Raw genomic sequence first — 17,104 nt, forward strand, 5'->3', positions numbered from 1 at the left:
TTTGGGTGAACTATCCCTTTAAAGGCGAAATATACAGAAAACATTCTGCCATAGAGTGGTGAGGAGGAGCTCCGCGGACCCCTAGTGTCTGGAATTAATTTAGCCATTGTGATCTGTAGAGTTGCTATTTTTGCTTGTTTTCGCTGGTCATAACATTCCTGGATTACACGTTATATTAATAAAGTCCGATTTTATCAACAAATTTGAGAGAGCAAGGCAGTTAACCCCCAACAGCAACTGCTCCCCTTGCGTTGATGACGTGGATATTGATTAAGGCAGCCTCCCGCACCTCTCTGATTCATTTCGGTTGAGCATTTCTTCAGTTTGAATGCATTCATTTAAAAAAAAATGTTTTACCCCCTTTTTAAATCTTCTCATTGCTGGAACTCCCCAATGGGCTCGGGAGGCGAAAATCGAGTCATGTATCCTCCGAAACATAACCCGCCAAACTGTGCTTCTTAACACCCGCCTGCTTAACCCCGCACCCAGCCGCACCAATGTGTCAGAGGAAACACAATTCAACTGATGACCGGAGTCAGCCTGCAGGCGCCCGGCCCGCCACGAGAGTGCGATGAGCCAAGTTAAGCCCCCCCCCCCCCCCCCCCGACGATGCTGGGCCAATTGTGCGAAGCCCTATGGGACTCCCGATCATGGCCGGGTGTGACACAGCCTGGGATCGAACCCGGGTCTGTAGTGATGCAGTGCGCTAGACCGCCGTGCCACTCGGGAGGCCTCTGAATGCATTCATTTTGGTTGAATGCATTCATTTTGTGCAATTGATAGGAGAAAACTGAGGATGGATCAACAACATTGTAGTTACTCTACAATACTAACCTAATTGACAGAGTGAAAAGGAAGAAGCCTGTACAGAATAAAAGTACTCCAAAACATGCATCCTGTTTGCAACAAGGCACTAAAGAAATACTGAAAAAAATGTGGCAACGCAATTCACATTTTGTCCTGACTACAAAGTGTTATGTTTGGGGAAAATCCACAGAGTACCACTCCATATTTTCAAGCATAGCGGTGGCTGCATCATGTTATGGATTTGCTTGTAATCGTTAAGTACTGGGGAGTTTCTCAGGATAAAAAAGAAACGGAAAGGAGTTAAGCACAGGCAAGATCCAAGAGGAAAACCTGGTTCAGTCTGCCTTCCACCAGACACCGGGAGATTAATTCACCTTTCAGCAGGACAATAACCTAAAACACAAGGCCAAATCTATACTGGTTACCAAGAAGACTGAATGTTCCTGAGTGGCCGATTTACAGTTTTGAAAATCTATGGCAAAACCTGCAAATGGCTGTCTAGCAATGATTAACAACCAATTTGACAGAGCTGGAAAATGTTTGAAAATAATAAATGGGCAAATGTTGCACAATCCAGGTGTGGAAAGCTTTGAGAGACATACCCAGAATGACTCGATGCCAAAAGTGCTTCTACAAAGTATTGACTTAGGGGTGTGGGTCTCTCAAAGTTCAATAAATTTGCAACAACTTAAAAAAAAACATGTTTTACTTTATCATTATGGAGTATTGTGTGTAGATCAGTGAGATTTTGTTTTATTTAATCCGTTTGGAATTCGGGCTGTAACACAACAACATGTGGAATAAGTCAAAGGGTATGAATACTTTCTGAAGGTACTGTATCTCATCGTGCCAAGCGGGGAGAGGCTGCCCATTGTCACAGTTCCAAGACTAGTTTCTTTCCGGCTAATTTCTAAGTTACATGATTGTATAACTAACAACGGAGTTTTAAAGTGCAGTATATATGAAGTTTGGCACCAGCTGGGGGCACATGGGCACTAGGCTAATTCAGGAGACAGATTGTAGTTTTTATGCCCTGATATCAGGAGCTGGCAGCGAAAAGTTATATTAAACAACTCAGAAACTCAAATGAATAAATCAGATGACTTATATTTGAGGGGAACAAACTGATATACAATCCCGAAATCAGCTGTAACTGTCAATAGTAAAACAAAGTTTAAAACGATATCTGTGTGAACCCTGAATACAGAAAATGCATGGTGAATTCACTTCCTTACCCCTATATTGCCTGGTTGCTAAACTTTTAAAATGTTTGCCTAATTACCATTTACATGACAAAAAGCAATGTATAGTGTAGTAGAGAATCATCTTACTATAATCCAATGTGAAATATATTTTAAATAACTAGAAATATCGTATTTTCAGCAGTTTGAAGCTGATGTACAAAACCTAAAGTAAAAAGACGCAAAAAAACTAAAAGTATGGACAGGAAGCATAGAAATACCGCACAAAGAAAGGATCTTCCGCTTATCTAACTTGCTTTCAATGACAGACCTATAACTCACTTTTCTATGTGAATTTGGTCAGATCTCTTTAAGCATGTGAATAATGCACGCACGTACACACTTTGCGCGTGTGCCACTGAGGTACCTCTGTGTAGATCCAGAGTGTGTGTCCCAGGCTGAAGGCGTTCTCCTTGCCCTCCTCTCTCACATCCACATGCTGGTAGATACCATCAGCCACCTACAACAAGAATTAGCATCCCAAAACAATCAATCAACTAAGCAACCTGTTGGTCCATGAATGAACATTACATATATTACAAGCCTCTGTCAATACACTCATTGAAAGCACTCCTCCCTTTCCCCCTCCATACCTTCCATGTGACAGTGAGGTGGTTTTCTCCCTTGCTGCTGGGCCTGATTACAACATCTCCCTGGTCCATGGACTCCATCATCTTCTCAGCCTGCTTGAAGTTGATGTTGTGAAACGATGGATGGGCGATCACACGCTTTATATAGGCTAGGGAGAGAAGGGAGCAGGACAGAGGGTGGATAGAGGGAGGAAAGACAGACAGAGGAAGGAGAGGAAAGTGAGAAAGGGAAGAGTAAGGTTAAGTTCAAATAAATGTAAAAGAAAGTCATTTTCAGTTCTAAGCCGGCCCCAGTACAATAACTGGCTCTAAGGCTGTGACGGTTATGGAAACTTCAATGAAATAGCCCAAAAATAATAATATTTAGTTTTAGTTTTTTTAATGAACACTTTCTCCTCTTCTCCAGTCCTGCAAGGAGGGGGGCATTGCCTAGGCAACCAAAGACTTGTTTGCTGCAAAACCTTGCTTGTTTCAGCAAGGCGCAAAAACGTTTAATGTCCATTTTACTGTAGAGTCCATGTTACACCAGAAACGGATGCCTGGCCGTCCCATCTTCAGTCAGCTGTTCTTTCCACAAAAAGTGTTTTATGTCATTTTCATGACAGTCTTCATCCATAACCGTCGATTACACTGTTATACGGTAATTGTGCCAGCCCTAACTGGCTCTGACAGTTTATTATCTGTATACTATTGTTTACTCGTCATGTATACCTACTGGTTCTCTGTTGTTTCTTCTTGAGTTCCTCCTCTGCCTTAGTGTCTTCTGTCTCTGCGTCAAAGTCGTAGTAGGTGTCCTTAGGAAGCTTCCACTCGTTGTTCTTATCCATCAGGTCAGACGTACGACACGTCAGGTCCACGTTGAACTTCTCAATGTCAATCTTCATGATGCGACAGTGTACTGTCATACCCACCTGGGAGAGGGAGGAGGGGAGACGGGTGAACACTTGTACAGGAACTCAACTAACTCCTGGAAACAACTGTAGAAGATTTCCCTAACCCAAGTCCTAGAGAGCTACAAGACCTGCATGATTACTTGATTCAGATGTGTTAGTGCTGGACGGTGTGTGTGTGAGTGAGAAAGAGAGAGATAGCGTGTGATTGTGCAGCTGTGTCTCACCTTGACCCTCTCCTCAGGATGCTTGACCACCTTGTCACTGAGGAACTTGGTGGGGATAAAGCCCTGGACACCGTTGTCCATTCGAGACCTCACACCGATGGCCTGGCCTGGACACGATCCACTGTCAAAATGGTTCCACACCTAGCAGAGAGAGGGGAAGAGGAGACGGGAAGGGAGAGAGAAGGAGGAAGGGAGCGAGCGAGAGAAAAACAGATAGAGGAGAAAGAGGAGAAAGAAAAGAAAGAGAGACAGAAAGCAATAGGAAGATGTGGGGAAGGGGCAGGGAGCGAGAGGAAGAAGAATAAGAAGAGGAACAAACCAAAACATAGAACAGAAGTTTCCTCTAAAGTGTCCATATGTTTTATTTCCAAAACCACCATTTAAAGTCATCAATGGGTAATGAGGGAAATGAGCGAGAGGCTTAAGGTCAGAAGCCATGGGGTGAGGGTATCTCACCTCGCTGAGTTCAGGGAAGTTGTCCTGTTGACAGAAGGGGCACTGCCACAGCCCGGTAGAGTCGTTCCTGATGGCCTGGTCATAACTCTCCCCTTGTGGGCGCCGGTGAGCAATGCCTGTCACTACACTTGTGATCAGCTTACCTGGAGACGAACGGGGAGGGAAAGGAGAGACAAGGTCGTGAGTATGTGAGCAGTATTTGTGTTAGCTACATAGAATGTAAAGGCGTGTGTATATAAACTCGGCAAAAAAAGAAACGTCCTCTCACTGTCAACTGCATTTATTTTCAGTGAACTTAACATGTGTAAATATTTGTATGAACATAAGATTCAACAACAGACAAACTGAACAAGTTCCACAGACATGTGACTAACAGAAATGGAATAATGTGTCCCTAAACAGAGGGGGTTCAAAATCAAAAGTAACATTCAGTATCTGGTGTGGCCACCAGCTGCATTAAGTACTGCAGTGCATCTCCTCCTCATGGACTGCACCAGATTTGCCAGTTCTTGCTTGCTCTTCCACCAAGGCACCTGCAAGTTCCCAGACATTTCTCGTGGGGAATAGCCCTAGCCCTCACCCTCCGATCCAACAGGTCCCAGATGTGCTCAATTGGATTGAGATCTGGGCTCTTCGCTGGCCATGACAGAACACTGACATTCCTGTCTTGCAGGAAATCACACACAGAACGAGCAGTATGGCTGGTGGCATTGTCATGCTGGAGGGTCATGTCAGGATGAGCCTGCAGGAAGGGTACCACATGAGGGAGGAGGATGTCTTGCCTGTAATGCACAGCGTTGAGATTGCCTGCAATGACAACAAGCTCAGTCTGATGATGCTGTGACACACCGCCCCAGACCATGACGGACCCTCCACCTCCAAATCAATCCGGCTCCAGAGTACAAGCCTCGGTGTAACGCTCCTTCTTTCAACAATAAACGCGAATCCGACCATCACCCCTGGTGAGACAAAACCGCGACTCGTCAGTAGAGCACTTTTGCTGGTCCTGTCTGGTCCAGCGACGGTGGGTTTGTGCCCATAGGCGACACTGTTGCCGGTGATGTCTGGTGAGGACCTGCTTTACAACAGGCCTTACAAGCCCTCAGTCCAGCCTCTCTTAGCCTATTGCGGACAGTCTGAGCACTGATGGAGAGATTGTACGTTTCTGGTGTAACTCGGGCAGTTGTTGCTATCCTGTACCTGTCCCGCAGGTGCGATGTTCAGATGTACTGATCCTGTGCAGGTGTTGTTACACGTGGTCTGCCACTGCGAGGACGATCAGCTGTCCGTCCTGTCTCCCTGTAGCGCTGTTTTAGGCATCTCATAGTACGGACATTGCAATTTATTGCCCTGGCCAGATCTGCAGTCCTCATGCCTCCTTGCAGCATGCCTAAGGCACGTTCACGCAGATGAGCAGGGACCCTGGGCATCTTTCTTTTGGTGTTTTTCAGAGTCAGTAGCAAGGCCTCTTTAGTGTCCTAAGATTTCGTAACTGTGACCTTAATTGCCTACCGTAAGCTGTTAGTATCTTAACGACCGATCCACTAGTGCATGTTCATAAATTGTTTATGGTTCACTGAACAAACATGGGAAACAGTGTTAAAACCCTTTACAATGAAGATCTGTGAAGTTACTTGGATTTTTACGAAGTATCTTTGAAAGACAGGGTCCTTTTTTTGCTGAGTTTATGTGTGTGTGTTACCTATGTAGAAGGTCTCAGGTGTCTCCTTGGTGAGCAGGTTAAACACCTCCTCGGTGTTAGGAGCTCTGTAGGGAACTCTCAGGTCCTTATACCTACAGCTCAACTCAGCACGGATATCATACAGCGTTATGCCCTTGTTACCGTAACCCTACAGGGAAAGGGAGAATAAAGGTTTATATATGTCGAACAGCGATATAGAGCTTGTTACCATAACCGTACAGAGGAGAATAACATATATCATTAGTGATGAGTGGAAAAATAATTACAGTTACATATCGGGATATAATTGTTGGTGATATATCGCAATATTATTTTGGACAATATCACAATATTATTTTTTGCGCTAGTCGGCTGTACCTGCACCAAACTCAATTTGTTTTCAGTACTTTTATTTCCATGACTGATCAAAACTTTTGTCATGGCTCCCTTGTCCCTCTGCAGCAGAAATATGGTGAGCAATATGTTTGGAACATCGAATCACAAAATCGCAGTATCGAATCGCAATACATAATACATAGGGTGTCCAATCAAAAACAAATATTTTGACCAATTGGTTAATTGTGTAGATAATCATCTAAGAAAACATCATGTCTCTATCATAATCTGCTTGAAATGTAAGAGTTTTTACCCTTGTAGGATGTCCAGAATTAGGGTGACTAAATCAATGGAGGCCAGAGAAAAGTGGTAGAAAAACATTCAAATTACATCGCGTCAGCTAGGCTGGATTCTGTGCAAAAATTAAGGCTTCTGGCTACCTGACAGGCTCACTTTCCCGTTGAACTCGTCATCTTTCTTCTCAAATCTGCAGGACATAAAAAAATATATAGAGGTAAGATGAATATCGATTGAGACATGACGTAGTATTTTCATATTTTAGGATACGCTTTTCATATTAATTCGAAATTACTGTTCTTTTTCAAAGATTTTACACAAAAACAAGTGTATCTCTATGAAATGTCAACAGTGCACTGAGTGTACCGCAAGCTTTTACATTTAATTCAGCTTGTGTCATGCTAATTTAGCTTTTTTGCGACACGTGGAAACAACTTTGAAGACAGCACAAAATGTAAAAGAAGCTGTTACAAGAAACCTGCATCGCTATGTCAACAGAGCTCTGTGCTTATTATCGGATTTATTAGGTTACGAAATCCGACTTTTTGGATATAATACTAATGATATGTTAGAGACCCCCCACTGAACAATTCAGAACATGAATAGTCATTTGTCTTGGTAAAATGTATTTTATAACATAAGGAAGTGAAATTATCACCACCAAAGCGTGTTTTCACCCACTCTGGGCAGAGTGAATGGACACCCTACAATACATATCGGCCCTTAAATTACGTGACAATATTGTATCGTGTGGTCCCTGTCAATTCCCAGCCCACATATGCATCTCATACAGTGATATAGAGCTTATTACCATAACCCTACATCTACATAGAGAATAACATTCACTACCCTATGTATTTATTTTGACAGTTATATGTTCCCAAAAGACAACCTCAAAATGTCGTCGCTCACAGAAAAGGGAACTAACAAAGACACTCAGACAAAAAAAACAAACAAAGGCTTTCAAACGGGGTTCTGAAAAATACCCGGGGGATACACTTAAAGTTAGAAAAGCAACAGGGGGGGGGGGGGGGGGGTTAGAACCCACTAGATTGGACTCAGAAAAGACACCAAAGGAAATAAACACACAGACTTCGGATAGGGTGTAAAACGGAGCAAAACAATATGGAGAAAAAATAAACGAGGGGAGACACAAAACTCAGGCTTCTTTTGGTTAACTAAAGTGGTGGAGCTGTAAATCGTACCTCGGCTAAGGTGAGGTGTAGCTTTTCCAACGTCTCCTTTCCAACTGATGCACTGGGCCAGCAGGTCTTAAAAACCAGCTTGGTCAGCACAGGTGAAACACATCCTGACTAATGAGGTGACTCCAATCAGTGTGCCACACCTAATCAACCTCGAAATGGATAGAGAAACCAAAACCCGTAACAACTCTCCCTTTAAGACAACAAATATACAGGGGGTTATGAAATTGACACCCTTGATAGATTAAAATACAGAACTAAATTGTAAGCTCAAAAGAAATTGGTAAATTATATTTTATACTAATGCAATTGCTCAGAGAAAGTGATTTTGTTTAAGTATATTTTTTTTCTCAGGAAGGTTGGGGTCAACAATATTGACACCCCTAAAGATTCTTATTAATAAAGTAGTCCAAAGTTTTAGTATTTGGTCCCATATTCCTAGCACGCAAATGACTACATCAAAGTTGGTAAATAAGAATGGTAAATAATGTAGTGTGTCAGTTTGGTCTCAAATTTATTATAAATACGAATATGGTTCTAAACACTTCTAAGGCAAGTCAAGTTAAGAACAAATTCTTATTTACAATGACGACCTACCCCGGCCAAACTTGGACGAGGCTGGACCAATTGTACGCCAACCTATGGGACTCCCAATCATGGCCGGATGTGATACAGCCTGGATTCAAACCAGGGACTGTAGTGATGCCTCTTGCACTGAGATGCAGTGCCTTAGACCACTGCGCCAGTCGGGAGCCCATTAATGTGGATGCTACCATGATTACGCATAATCCTGAATGAATCGTGAATAATGATGAGTGAGAAAGAGGGTCAAAGACCGTACCCACAAGACATGCTAACCTTAATGCTAATTGATGTATTAGTATAAACCAATATCATTTCCAAATTTTGAGCATACAATATTGCTCAGTATTTGAATGATCTATTTTATGCAGTTATTATTGCTCATCTTTATCAAGGGTGTCAATTTCAGACCCCACAGTATACCCACGTACATGTTGGACAAAGTTTGCTCACAACCAAAATACATTTAAATGAGTCACTCAGTTCGACAGCCCGTTTCTCTTTGATTTAACCAGTGTTTACTGTCTGTCAACACACCAATTTTTTTTCATAAAGTGCCTTCAGAAAGTATTCATACCGCTTGACGTATACCTACATTTTGTTGCGTTACAACATGAATTCAAGATGGATTATATACATATTTTTCCTCATCCATCTACACACAACATCCCATAATGACAAAGTGAAAACATGTTTTCAGAATTTCTTTACATTTGTTATTGAAAATGAAATACAGAAATATCTCATTTTTATAAGTATTCACACCTCTGAGTCAATACATGTTAGTCTTTCTGGATTTTCTAAGATCTAAGACCTTAGAATCTCTGGAAGTTTCTAAGATCTTTGCACTCCTGGATTGTGCAATATTTGCACATTATTCTTGAAAAAATTATTCAAACTATGTCATGTTTGTTGGATAGACAGCCATTTTCAAGTCTTGTCAAGACGATTTAAGTCAAAACTGTAACTAGGCCATTCAGAATGTCATCTTGGTAAGTAACTTGAGTGTATATTTGGCCTTATGACTTATTGTCCTGCTGAAAGGTGAATTTGTTCATTTCTTTGCCACATTTGTAGCAGTATTACTTTAGTGACTTATCGCAAACAGGATGCATGTTTTGGAATATTTCTATTCTATACAGGCTTCCTTCTTTTCACTATGTCATTTAGGTTAGTGTTGTGGAGTAACTACAATGTTGTTCATCCATCCTCAGTTTTCTCCTACCTAGCCTTTGGCACATTATTTACCATTCATTTCTATTGGGCACAACATAATCTGAAACACAACCAAAACAAACTGCAAATGCATCCAACAAGTTTGTAGAGTCACAAGCTTGATGTAGTCACTTCGGGCTAGTAATATGGGACCAAATACTAAACTTGACAACTTATGTTTTTATTATTATTTTTGGTACTTTTTACCCCTTTTTCACCCCAATTTCGTGACATCCAATTGTTAGTTACAGTCTTGTCCCATTGCTGCAACTCCCATACGAACTCGGGTGAGGCGAAGGTCGAGAGCCATGCGTCCTCCAAATACGCATTCCACATTCCGCTTAACCTGGAAGCCAGCCGCACCAATGTGTCGGAGGAAACACCGTACAACTGGCGACCGAGTCAGTGTGCATGCGCCCGGCCTGCCACAGCAGTCACTAGATCGCGATGGGACAAGGACATCTCGGCCGGCCAAACCTTCCCCTAACCCGAACGACCCTGGGCCAATTGTGTGTCGCCTCATGGGTTTCCCGGTCGCAGCCAGCTGCAACACAGCCCGGGATCGAACCCAGATCTGTAGTGACGCCTCAAGCACTGCGATGCAGTGCCTTAGACTGCACTTCCGACTACTTTAACATACGTGAATTAAACAAATACTTATGACACCTTCAAAATGCGGGGGACTAGATAGATCAATCGCATTCATTTCTAAATGGTAGAACAGACATACATGTATGCCCTCAAATAAAAAGTGACATTCTGTACTGTCGCCTCAAATAAAACATTTGATCACAAATCCAAAATGCCGGAGTATAGAGCCAAATTAAACGTTTCAACTTCACTGTCCAAGTAAATATGTAGGGGAGTGTATATCATACAGTGTGATGCCCTTGTTACCATAACCATACAGGAGAGAACAGAGGTAAGATGGATAACAAGGTGAACATATCGTACATATAATGTTTGTAACCCTACAGGGGCAGGGGAGAGGACATGGCATGATGTACTTATAAACGTAACCCAGCAAGGATTGGACAGGTGAGAGGTCATTGAAAAGGTATATGTGGAGAGAATAAGGTTCTCAGGGGATTTAAGAACAACATATAAGACAGGAACACACACACACACAACCCCCCCAACACACCCTTCTGTCCGTACCTGTCTCTCCAGCTCCTCAGCAAAGGCATCCAAATCGAGGTCTTTGAGTCGCTCCGGGTTTTCCAGGATTTCCTCTAGCGCACCGGCCGGGTTGGCATCCTCCGCGGACTCATCGTATTCCAGAGCGTCCACCGCCATCTTCCTGGCCCACTCATACGTCTCCGGGTGCACCCTGGACCCGTCCAGAACCTCGATGTATGAGTCCGAACTGCAGAAGGGGAAAGGGATTGAGTTAGAACCAACATTATACCAAGAGAATACAAAACAACTCAATTATTGGACATAAAAATGTAAAATACATATTTTTCGTAGGAATACGCAGTGGGGGAAGAACATTCTAGGCTGAAAAAAAAACTCTCCAAATATAACTTTTTGCCCTTCTCACACACAGAGACAGAGAGAGACGTACCTGTCTCCAAGCGAGGCGGTGTCTATCTTGATGAAGCCGGCACAGTTGATGAAGACCTTGGGGCCCATGTGACACATGGTGACCAGCTGAGTCCTGTTCTCCAAACGAGTGTTGTTCTGTTTTAGGATCTGGGGAGAGACATCGCTGTTATACTAATACTGTAAAAATGTCTAATGTTGCTCCTTTACATAGGACAAAGGACTACATTCACATTAGCATGACACAGGACTCAATTCGGAGAGGGCGAGACACAATACAGACCGTGTACAGACATGGAGCAAGTAGATATACCGAACACGGCTCTGACTCAAAACCTGCAGGCAGGCAGACACAGAGAGCGACAGACAAAGAGACAAAGACAGACCTTGAGCAGGTGCGATCCCTTCCTTTGTCCGAGGCCACAGACGAACTGGACCAGGCTCTGTGTGTAGGGGTGAGATATGGCCCTGTTCACATCCACCCCCACCTCGTTGACCCGGTTAATAAACTCACAGTACAGAGCATTCAGCAGGTCCTCCTTTACTACATGCTCCTGAGAGGGTAGAGAAGGGAGAGAGGAGAAAGAAAGGGTACCATAAAATCAACATAAAGCGAAGGCCACTCAGTACTGATGACCTTTGACAATTTTCAAGCAGATCTAGGATTAGGTCCCCCGTGCCCATATAATCTTATTCATTATGATCTAAATTAAACAACATATAAGGTTGCTATATCAGCACTTCCACTCCGAGGCTTTATGAATATGGGTCCTGAGGACAAATCACACACTCAGTGTCTCACCTGAAGAGGGTGTAGTTTGAGGCAGAGGATGTCTTCGTCTGTGCTGCAGACCTGCGCGTACTCCACCATGGGATCCTGGATCTTCCTGGCTATGGACACGGCCTGGCGCAGCAGCGGAGGGTAGTCCCTGAAGTCAGTCTGGAGCGAGAGAGAATAGGGAGGGAGGGAGGAGTCATGAGTATGGTTAGATATGGGTCATCAGATGTGTGCGTATACGTAGCTATGCATTCATGCTGTGTCAAAGCAGACTTGTTGATTTCTTGCAGTTCATGTGGACTGTGTGTGTGTGTGTGTGTGTGTGTGTGTGTGTGTGTGTGTGTGCGTATACAGAGTGTGTGTACCTGAGACTTCGTGCTGTTCATGTAAAGCACGGCCAGTTCGTTGTCCACCAGCTCCACTCCCACAGCAGGTAGAGAAGACTCCTGCTCCAACTCACTCACTGTCCTCTTAATGTCCTCCATTATCATGTGGGCATCTCTACACACACACGCACCAAACACGCACGCCAAAAAAAGCCCTTTACCGTAGGTATCCAAAAATAAACCAACGAGAACCAACTCTTAAGCGCTCTCTGCACATACAGAGAAATGTTTTTCTTCTCAAATGTGGTCAGTAGCTGGAGAAGGCTCACCTATTCTCCCCGGCAACAGCCACCACGTGAGGTTTCTTACTGATCAGGAACTTCTTTAGGTTCACAATGTCCTGGAGCTGAGGAGACAAAACACTAGAATAATACGCTCCGTGATAATAATCATATGAATGAAAGTATGAAATAAAAGACTGAGTAGAACAAAATAAAACGAGACAAAATCTAAGGGTTAACAGGTTGGTGAAAGCAGCTGAATAAACAAACCCAGTGTGGACTGCAATATCTCCTGGAATACATGATGCTTCCAAAGTGAGAAAACGTGTATTTCTTTACTTTCGGTGAACTATCTTTTGATACAACTACACTGACGAAGTGATGTTTCCTATGAATGCATGGCTAAATGATAAGATGGCATGAGAGGTGGACAGAGGAGAGGATAGGTGGTACCTTTTTGTCCCTCTCGTCCTCTCTCCATGCATTCCTCCTCTTCAGGAAGTAAGGCAGACGGAGGAAGTCCACCACCTCTCCCTCTCCGTTGATCAGAGAACAGAACACTGGCGTGTCTCTACGGTAACAGAATTACAACTTTCAGTTATTATTAATACATATGGTATACAATAAGTTGGAGGACACCACAAACAAACAAAACACGCCCACACACACTGCCTTCCCTATTAAGCAAACACACACACACACACACACACACACACACCTGCTGTCTGCAAAGGCCACTCCCAGGACTCTGATGCCTTTTCCTTGACTCTCATCCATCAGATCATCATCCTCCTCCTCCGCCTGCTGGTCTGGTCTGTAGGGAGCCACCTTCAGCCAGTTATACAGCCTCCTGCAACACGACTGGTCGGACACACAATATCACAGTGTATACAAACCTACACTACACCGCTACACCTTCAGCCAGTTATACAGCCTCCTGCAACACGACTAGGGTCAAAGGTGAACCAGAAGAGGAATAATACACCACTGTGACCAAAATGTACACTAAAGCTTGAAATGGATGTTTATTCACAACATGTGCTGGAACATCGGCTCTTCTAAATCGAAATTCACAATATCATGAAAAGTCTAAAAAAAAAAGTCTCCAATGATCAAGTTAAACAAACTCTTGAGGTATTCAACAGTATATGGAATACATGATACTGAGTCCTGGATGTAGCTAGGTGTGCTGTAACACTATCAAGTATATACCTTGATGATGTTGTCCTTGGCCTCTGCGATGAGTTTGTTCTTGAGTTCCTTGGCCATCTGAGGGTAGAGGAACTGTGTGAGGGAGCGTTCGATGGCCAGGGTCCTCTGTCTGTTCCACTCCTGCACCTGATGGCTGAACTCATCTCTGTAATAGAATTGCTTGATCTCATCAAAGTACGTCTGGTCACCTGCAAACCTGGGGGGGAGATAGGAAGGGAGGGAGAGAGAAAAAAATGATTATGAAATAACAGAGCAGAAGCCTTTAGCTTTGTTCTGAACAAACCAGCGGAACAGACAAAATAAATATTTTGCACAATTGACCATTCCAGGAGACAAGGGTTAACTCAAAGGTCGTCTTCCCCATACCCTTTAACCCCTATGAGGTCGATGCCCTTCGCCTTACCCTTTGACTCCTAGGAGGTCGATGCAGATGTCAATGGTGAGAAGGCCCTCCTCCTCAGCCTGGCACATCTTTAAAAACTGTTCTCCGTTCAGCTCCTTCACTGGCTTGTTTTTCAGGTACTTGAAGGAGTAGCCAAAATGGGCCTCATCCATATCCTAATAACAAACCGGAGGTAAATTAACATGGCATGGTACAAAGTAGATAATGGCTTAACCCTTTATTCTGATGGGAATTAACCTAGATGGATAGGACTACATTTAAATGTTTCTTAAAGAAGAAATATGAAAAGCATATGTATAACCATTAGGGATGTAACGATTCACCAATACGCATCGGTCCGGAAATTAGGCTTCTCCAAGCTCTGATGCTGCAGCTGTTCATTAGTAGCCTACCAAACTTGCTAACTGCCTGGTACTCAGCACTCTATTGTCCCTCTAATCACTCTGACATCAATGCGAATGTATTAAAAAATCTAATCTAACACTTCATGAGAGCCCATGAGCTCATGTTGCGCAACATTTCTAAAGGCTATGCAATTGTGGGAGAAAACAGAGTGATGGCCTCTACTAAATAGAGGAGGATATCATCAGCTTTCTATAGGCTAGGTCTACTATATTTATTTCTCAACTTTCCTAATATTAAGCATATTTACAACAGGAGTATAGCCTAGCTGGCTGCCATTAAAATACACCATGGGGAAAAGCGTCCTCAATTTGCTATTTAAGTGCATAGATGACATGTATTTTTTCCCGCTGCCCCTACTTCGATACAGGTGCATGATAATGGTCCATTTTAAATCAAAACAAAATGTCACATATTATTTAGTATATGTAAAGACAAGATTCAATCAAGAATAATCTGATGGGTGACAATATTAGTCTATCACTTGTGAATTATATATTAACACTTGTGAATGATGCCCAGCATAAGAAACAATGTGAAGCCTTCTATGCATACAGTTTGATGTATACGTTCGATAAATCCAACGTATGCACCACACAGAACGCACTACAACTGCAACGCTGCAAGGCAAACGCAGCGTTCCTTTGGAAATGAATGTACTTCTGGTGTACCAAAATGCTATGACACTGTCGGTGTGATCTAGGCTTTACCCACCTGGACAAAAGGAATGTATGTGTGAGGATGCTGTTCATCAATACCATAGTGCCCTATAAACTCATTGCAAAGCTCACAGCTCAGAACTCCTCCCTATGGAACTGGGTCCTGAACTTCCTGACGGGCCGCTCCCAGGTGGTCAAGGTAGGCAACATTACCTCCTCGACACTGATTCTCAACACGGGGGCCCACAAGGTTGCGTCCTCAGCCCCCTCCTGTATTCCCTGTATACCCACGACTGCATGGCCTTACACAGTTCCAACTATCATCAAGTTGGTTGATGACATGACAGTAGTAAGCCTGATTACCAACAACAATGAGACAGCCTACAGGGAGGAGGTAGGCCCTCTGATGATGTGGTGCCAGGTAAACTCTCCCTCAACGTGAGCAAAACAAAGGAGCCGATTGTGGACTTCAGGAGGAACCAGGCTGGACACACCCCATCCTCATCAATGGGGGCCGCCGTGGAAACAATCATTTACTTCCAAATCGTACACATCTCAGTGAAGCTGAAATGGTCTAACTACACAAACACCGTAGTGAAGAAGGCACAACAGCGAATCTACAAATTTCTTCAGCATCCTGAGGTTGGCCTGTCCCGAGGGCCCTCACAGTGTTCTACAGGAGCACCATCGAGAGCATACTTTCGGCCTGCATCACAGCCTGGTACGGCAACTCCACCGCCGCAGACCGCAAGGCTCTTCAGAGGGTGATACGTGCAGCCGAACGCACCATGCCCTACAGGATCCCTACCCTGCAACACCGGGTGTCGCAGGAAGGCCAAGAAGATCATCAGCCAGCCAAGCCATGCCCTGTCCTCCCCGCTTCAATGACAGAGACAGTACAAGGGCATCATGACAAAAACTGATGACTGGCCAATAGTTTCTACCCTCAGACCATCAGGCTGCTGAATATCCACCACTAGTCAGCTACCTGCTCCCCCTGCTACTGTCCCTATGGACATTCCTCCCCCTCTGCTACTCCCACTATGGACATTTAGTTATTATGTTTATAGTTCCATTGTTTTTATTACAATTGTAATTATTTTACTTCACTTAGTCCTGCAAGATTTCCACTGCACCCTGCAATCACACCTGAAACCCTGTACATGTGACTATTAAACACTGAATCTGAAGGCCAAATATACACTGGAGTTGCCAGTAAATGTTCCCGAGTGGCCGAGTTACAGTTTTGACTTAAATCTACGGCAGGACCTAAAATGTTTGTCAAGCAATGATCAACAACCAATTTGACAGAGCTTGAACAATTTTGAAAATAGTAAAAATGGGCAAATGTTGCACAATCCAGGTATGGAAAGCTTTTAGAGATTTACCCAGAATGTCCATCTACAAAGTATTGAGTGAGGGGTGTGAATACTTATGTTAATGAGATATTTCTGCATTTAATTTTCGAGAAATGTGAAAACATTTACAAAAACATTTTCACTGTCATTATGGGGTATTGTGCGTAGATGGGTGAGAAAAAAAATCATTAATCTATTTTGAATTCAGGCTGTAACAATAAAAAATGTGGAATAAGTCAAGGGGTGTGAATACTTTCTGAAGGCGCTGTTCAGTATTTTACATTTACTGTGCTTTTCGCCGCATTTGTTGATAGCGAAATCTGAAAACACTCTGGATACATTGATTAGAATATTAATAGAAAAGTTGGGGTAGGTGCAACAAAAGAGAAAATTGCAAGGGTTTGAGTGAGAGGTCTAACTGGTGTCTCCACGTGGCCACACACCCCTCAGTTCAAGTTAATCCAATGCACTTTTATGACTTCAATTAAGGTGCTTTTTTGAGCTCTCCTAGCTGTGTCGTTGAACAACGAGAGAAAGCACACTTGTAGTTGTTACGAACACAGCCCTGCATCCCCACCATCACACAATTACTGTTTTTGTTTACGCAATCCAAAAA

General features: G+C 43.3%; 1 protein-coding gene across 2 annotated transcripts in view; it reads right to left on the minus strand.

Moving 5' to 3' along the window:
• Window positions 1–17,104, minus strand: part of LOC106602907 (SPT6 homolog, histone chaperone and transcription elongation factor) — a 72,247-nt gene that overhangs the window by 31,704 nt on the left and 23,439 nt on the right. For both annotated transcript variants that reach the window (XM_082974400.1, XM_082974399.1), the window contains exons 16-31: window positions 14,070–14,224; window positions 13,667–13,862; window positions 13,173–13,315; window positions 12,908–13,025; window positions 12,503–12,579; window positions 12,213–12,348; window positions 11,872–12,009; window positions 11,456–11,623; window positions 11,092–11,219; window positions 10,683–10,890; window positions 5,914–6,061; window positions 4,212–4,354; window positions 3,756–3,896; window positions 3,354–3,549; window positions 2,642–2,787; window positions 2,416–2,508 (exon numbers count right to left, since the gene is read on the minus strand). In XM_082974400.1, the coding sequence (XP_082830526.1) occupies window positions 2,416–2,508; window positions 2,642–2,787; window positions 3,354–3,549; window positions 3,756–3,896; window positions 4,212–4,354; window positions 5,914–6,061; window positions 10,683–10,890; window positions 11,092–11,219; window positions 11,456–11,623; window positions 11,872–12,009; window positions 12,213–12,348; window positions 12,503–12,579; window positions 12,908–13,025; window positions 13,173–13,315; window positions 13,667–13,862; window positions 14,070–14,224 (2,334 nt within the window). The remainder of the gene's footprint in view (window positions 1–2,415; window positions 2,509–2,641; window positions 2,788–3,353; window positions 3,550–3,755; window positions 3,897–4,211; window positions 4,355–5,913; window positions 6,062–10,682; window positions 10,891–11,091; window positions 11,220–11,455; window positions 11,624–11,871; window positions 12,010–12,212; window positions 12,349–12,502; window positions 12,580–12,907; window positions 13,026–13,172; window positions 13,316–13,666; window positions 13,863–14,069; window positions 14,225–17,104) is intronic.

This window comes from Salmo salar, chromosome 04 (genome assembly GCF_965601325.2).
Source record: "Salmo salar chromosome 04, fSalSal1, whole genome shotgun sequence".
Lineage (NCBI taxonomy): Eukaryota > Metazoa > Chordata > Actinopteri > Salmoniformes > Salmonidae > Salmo > Salmo salar.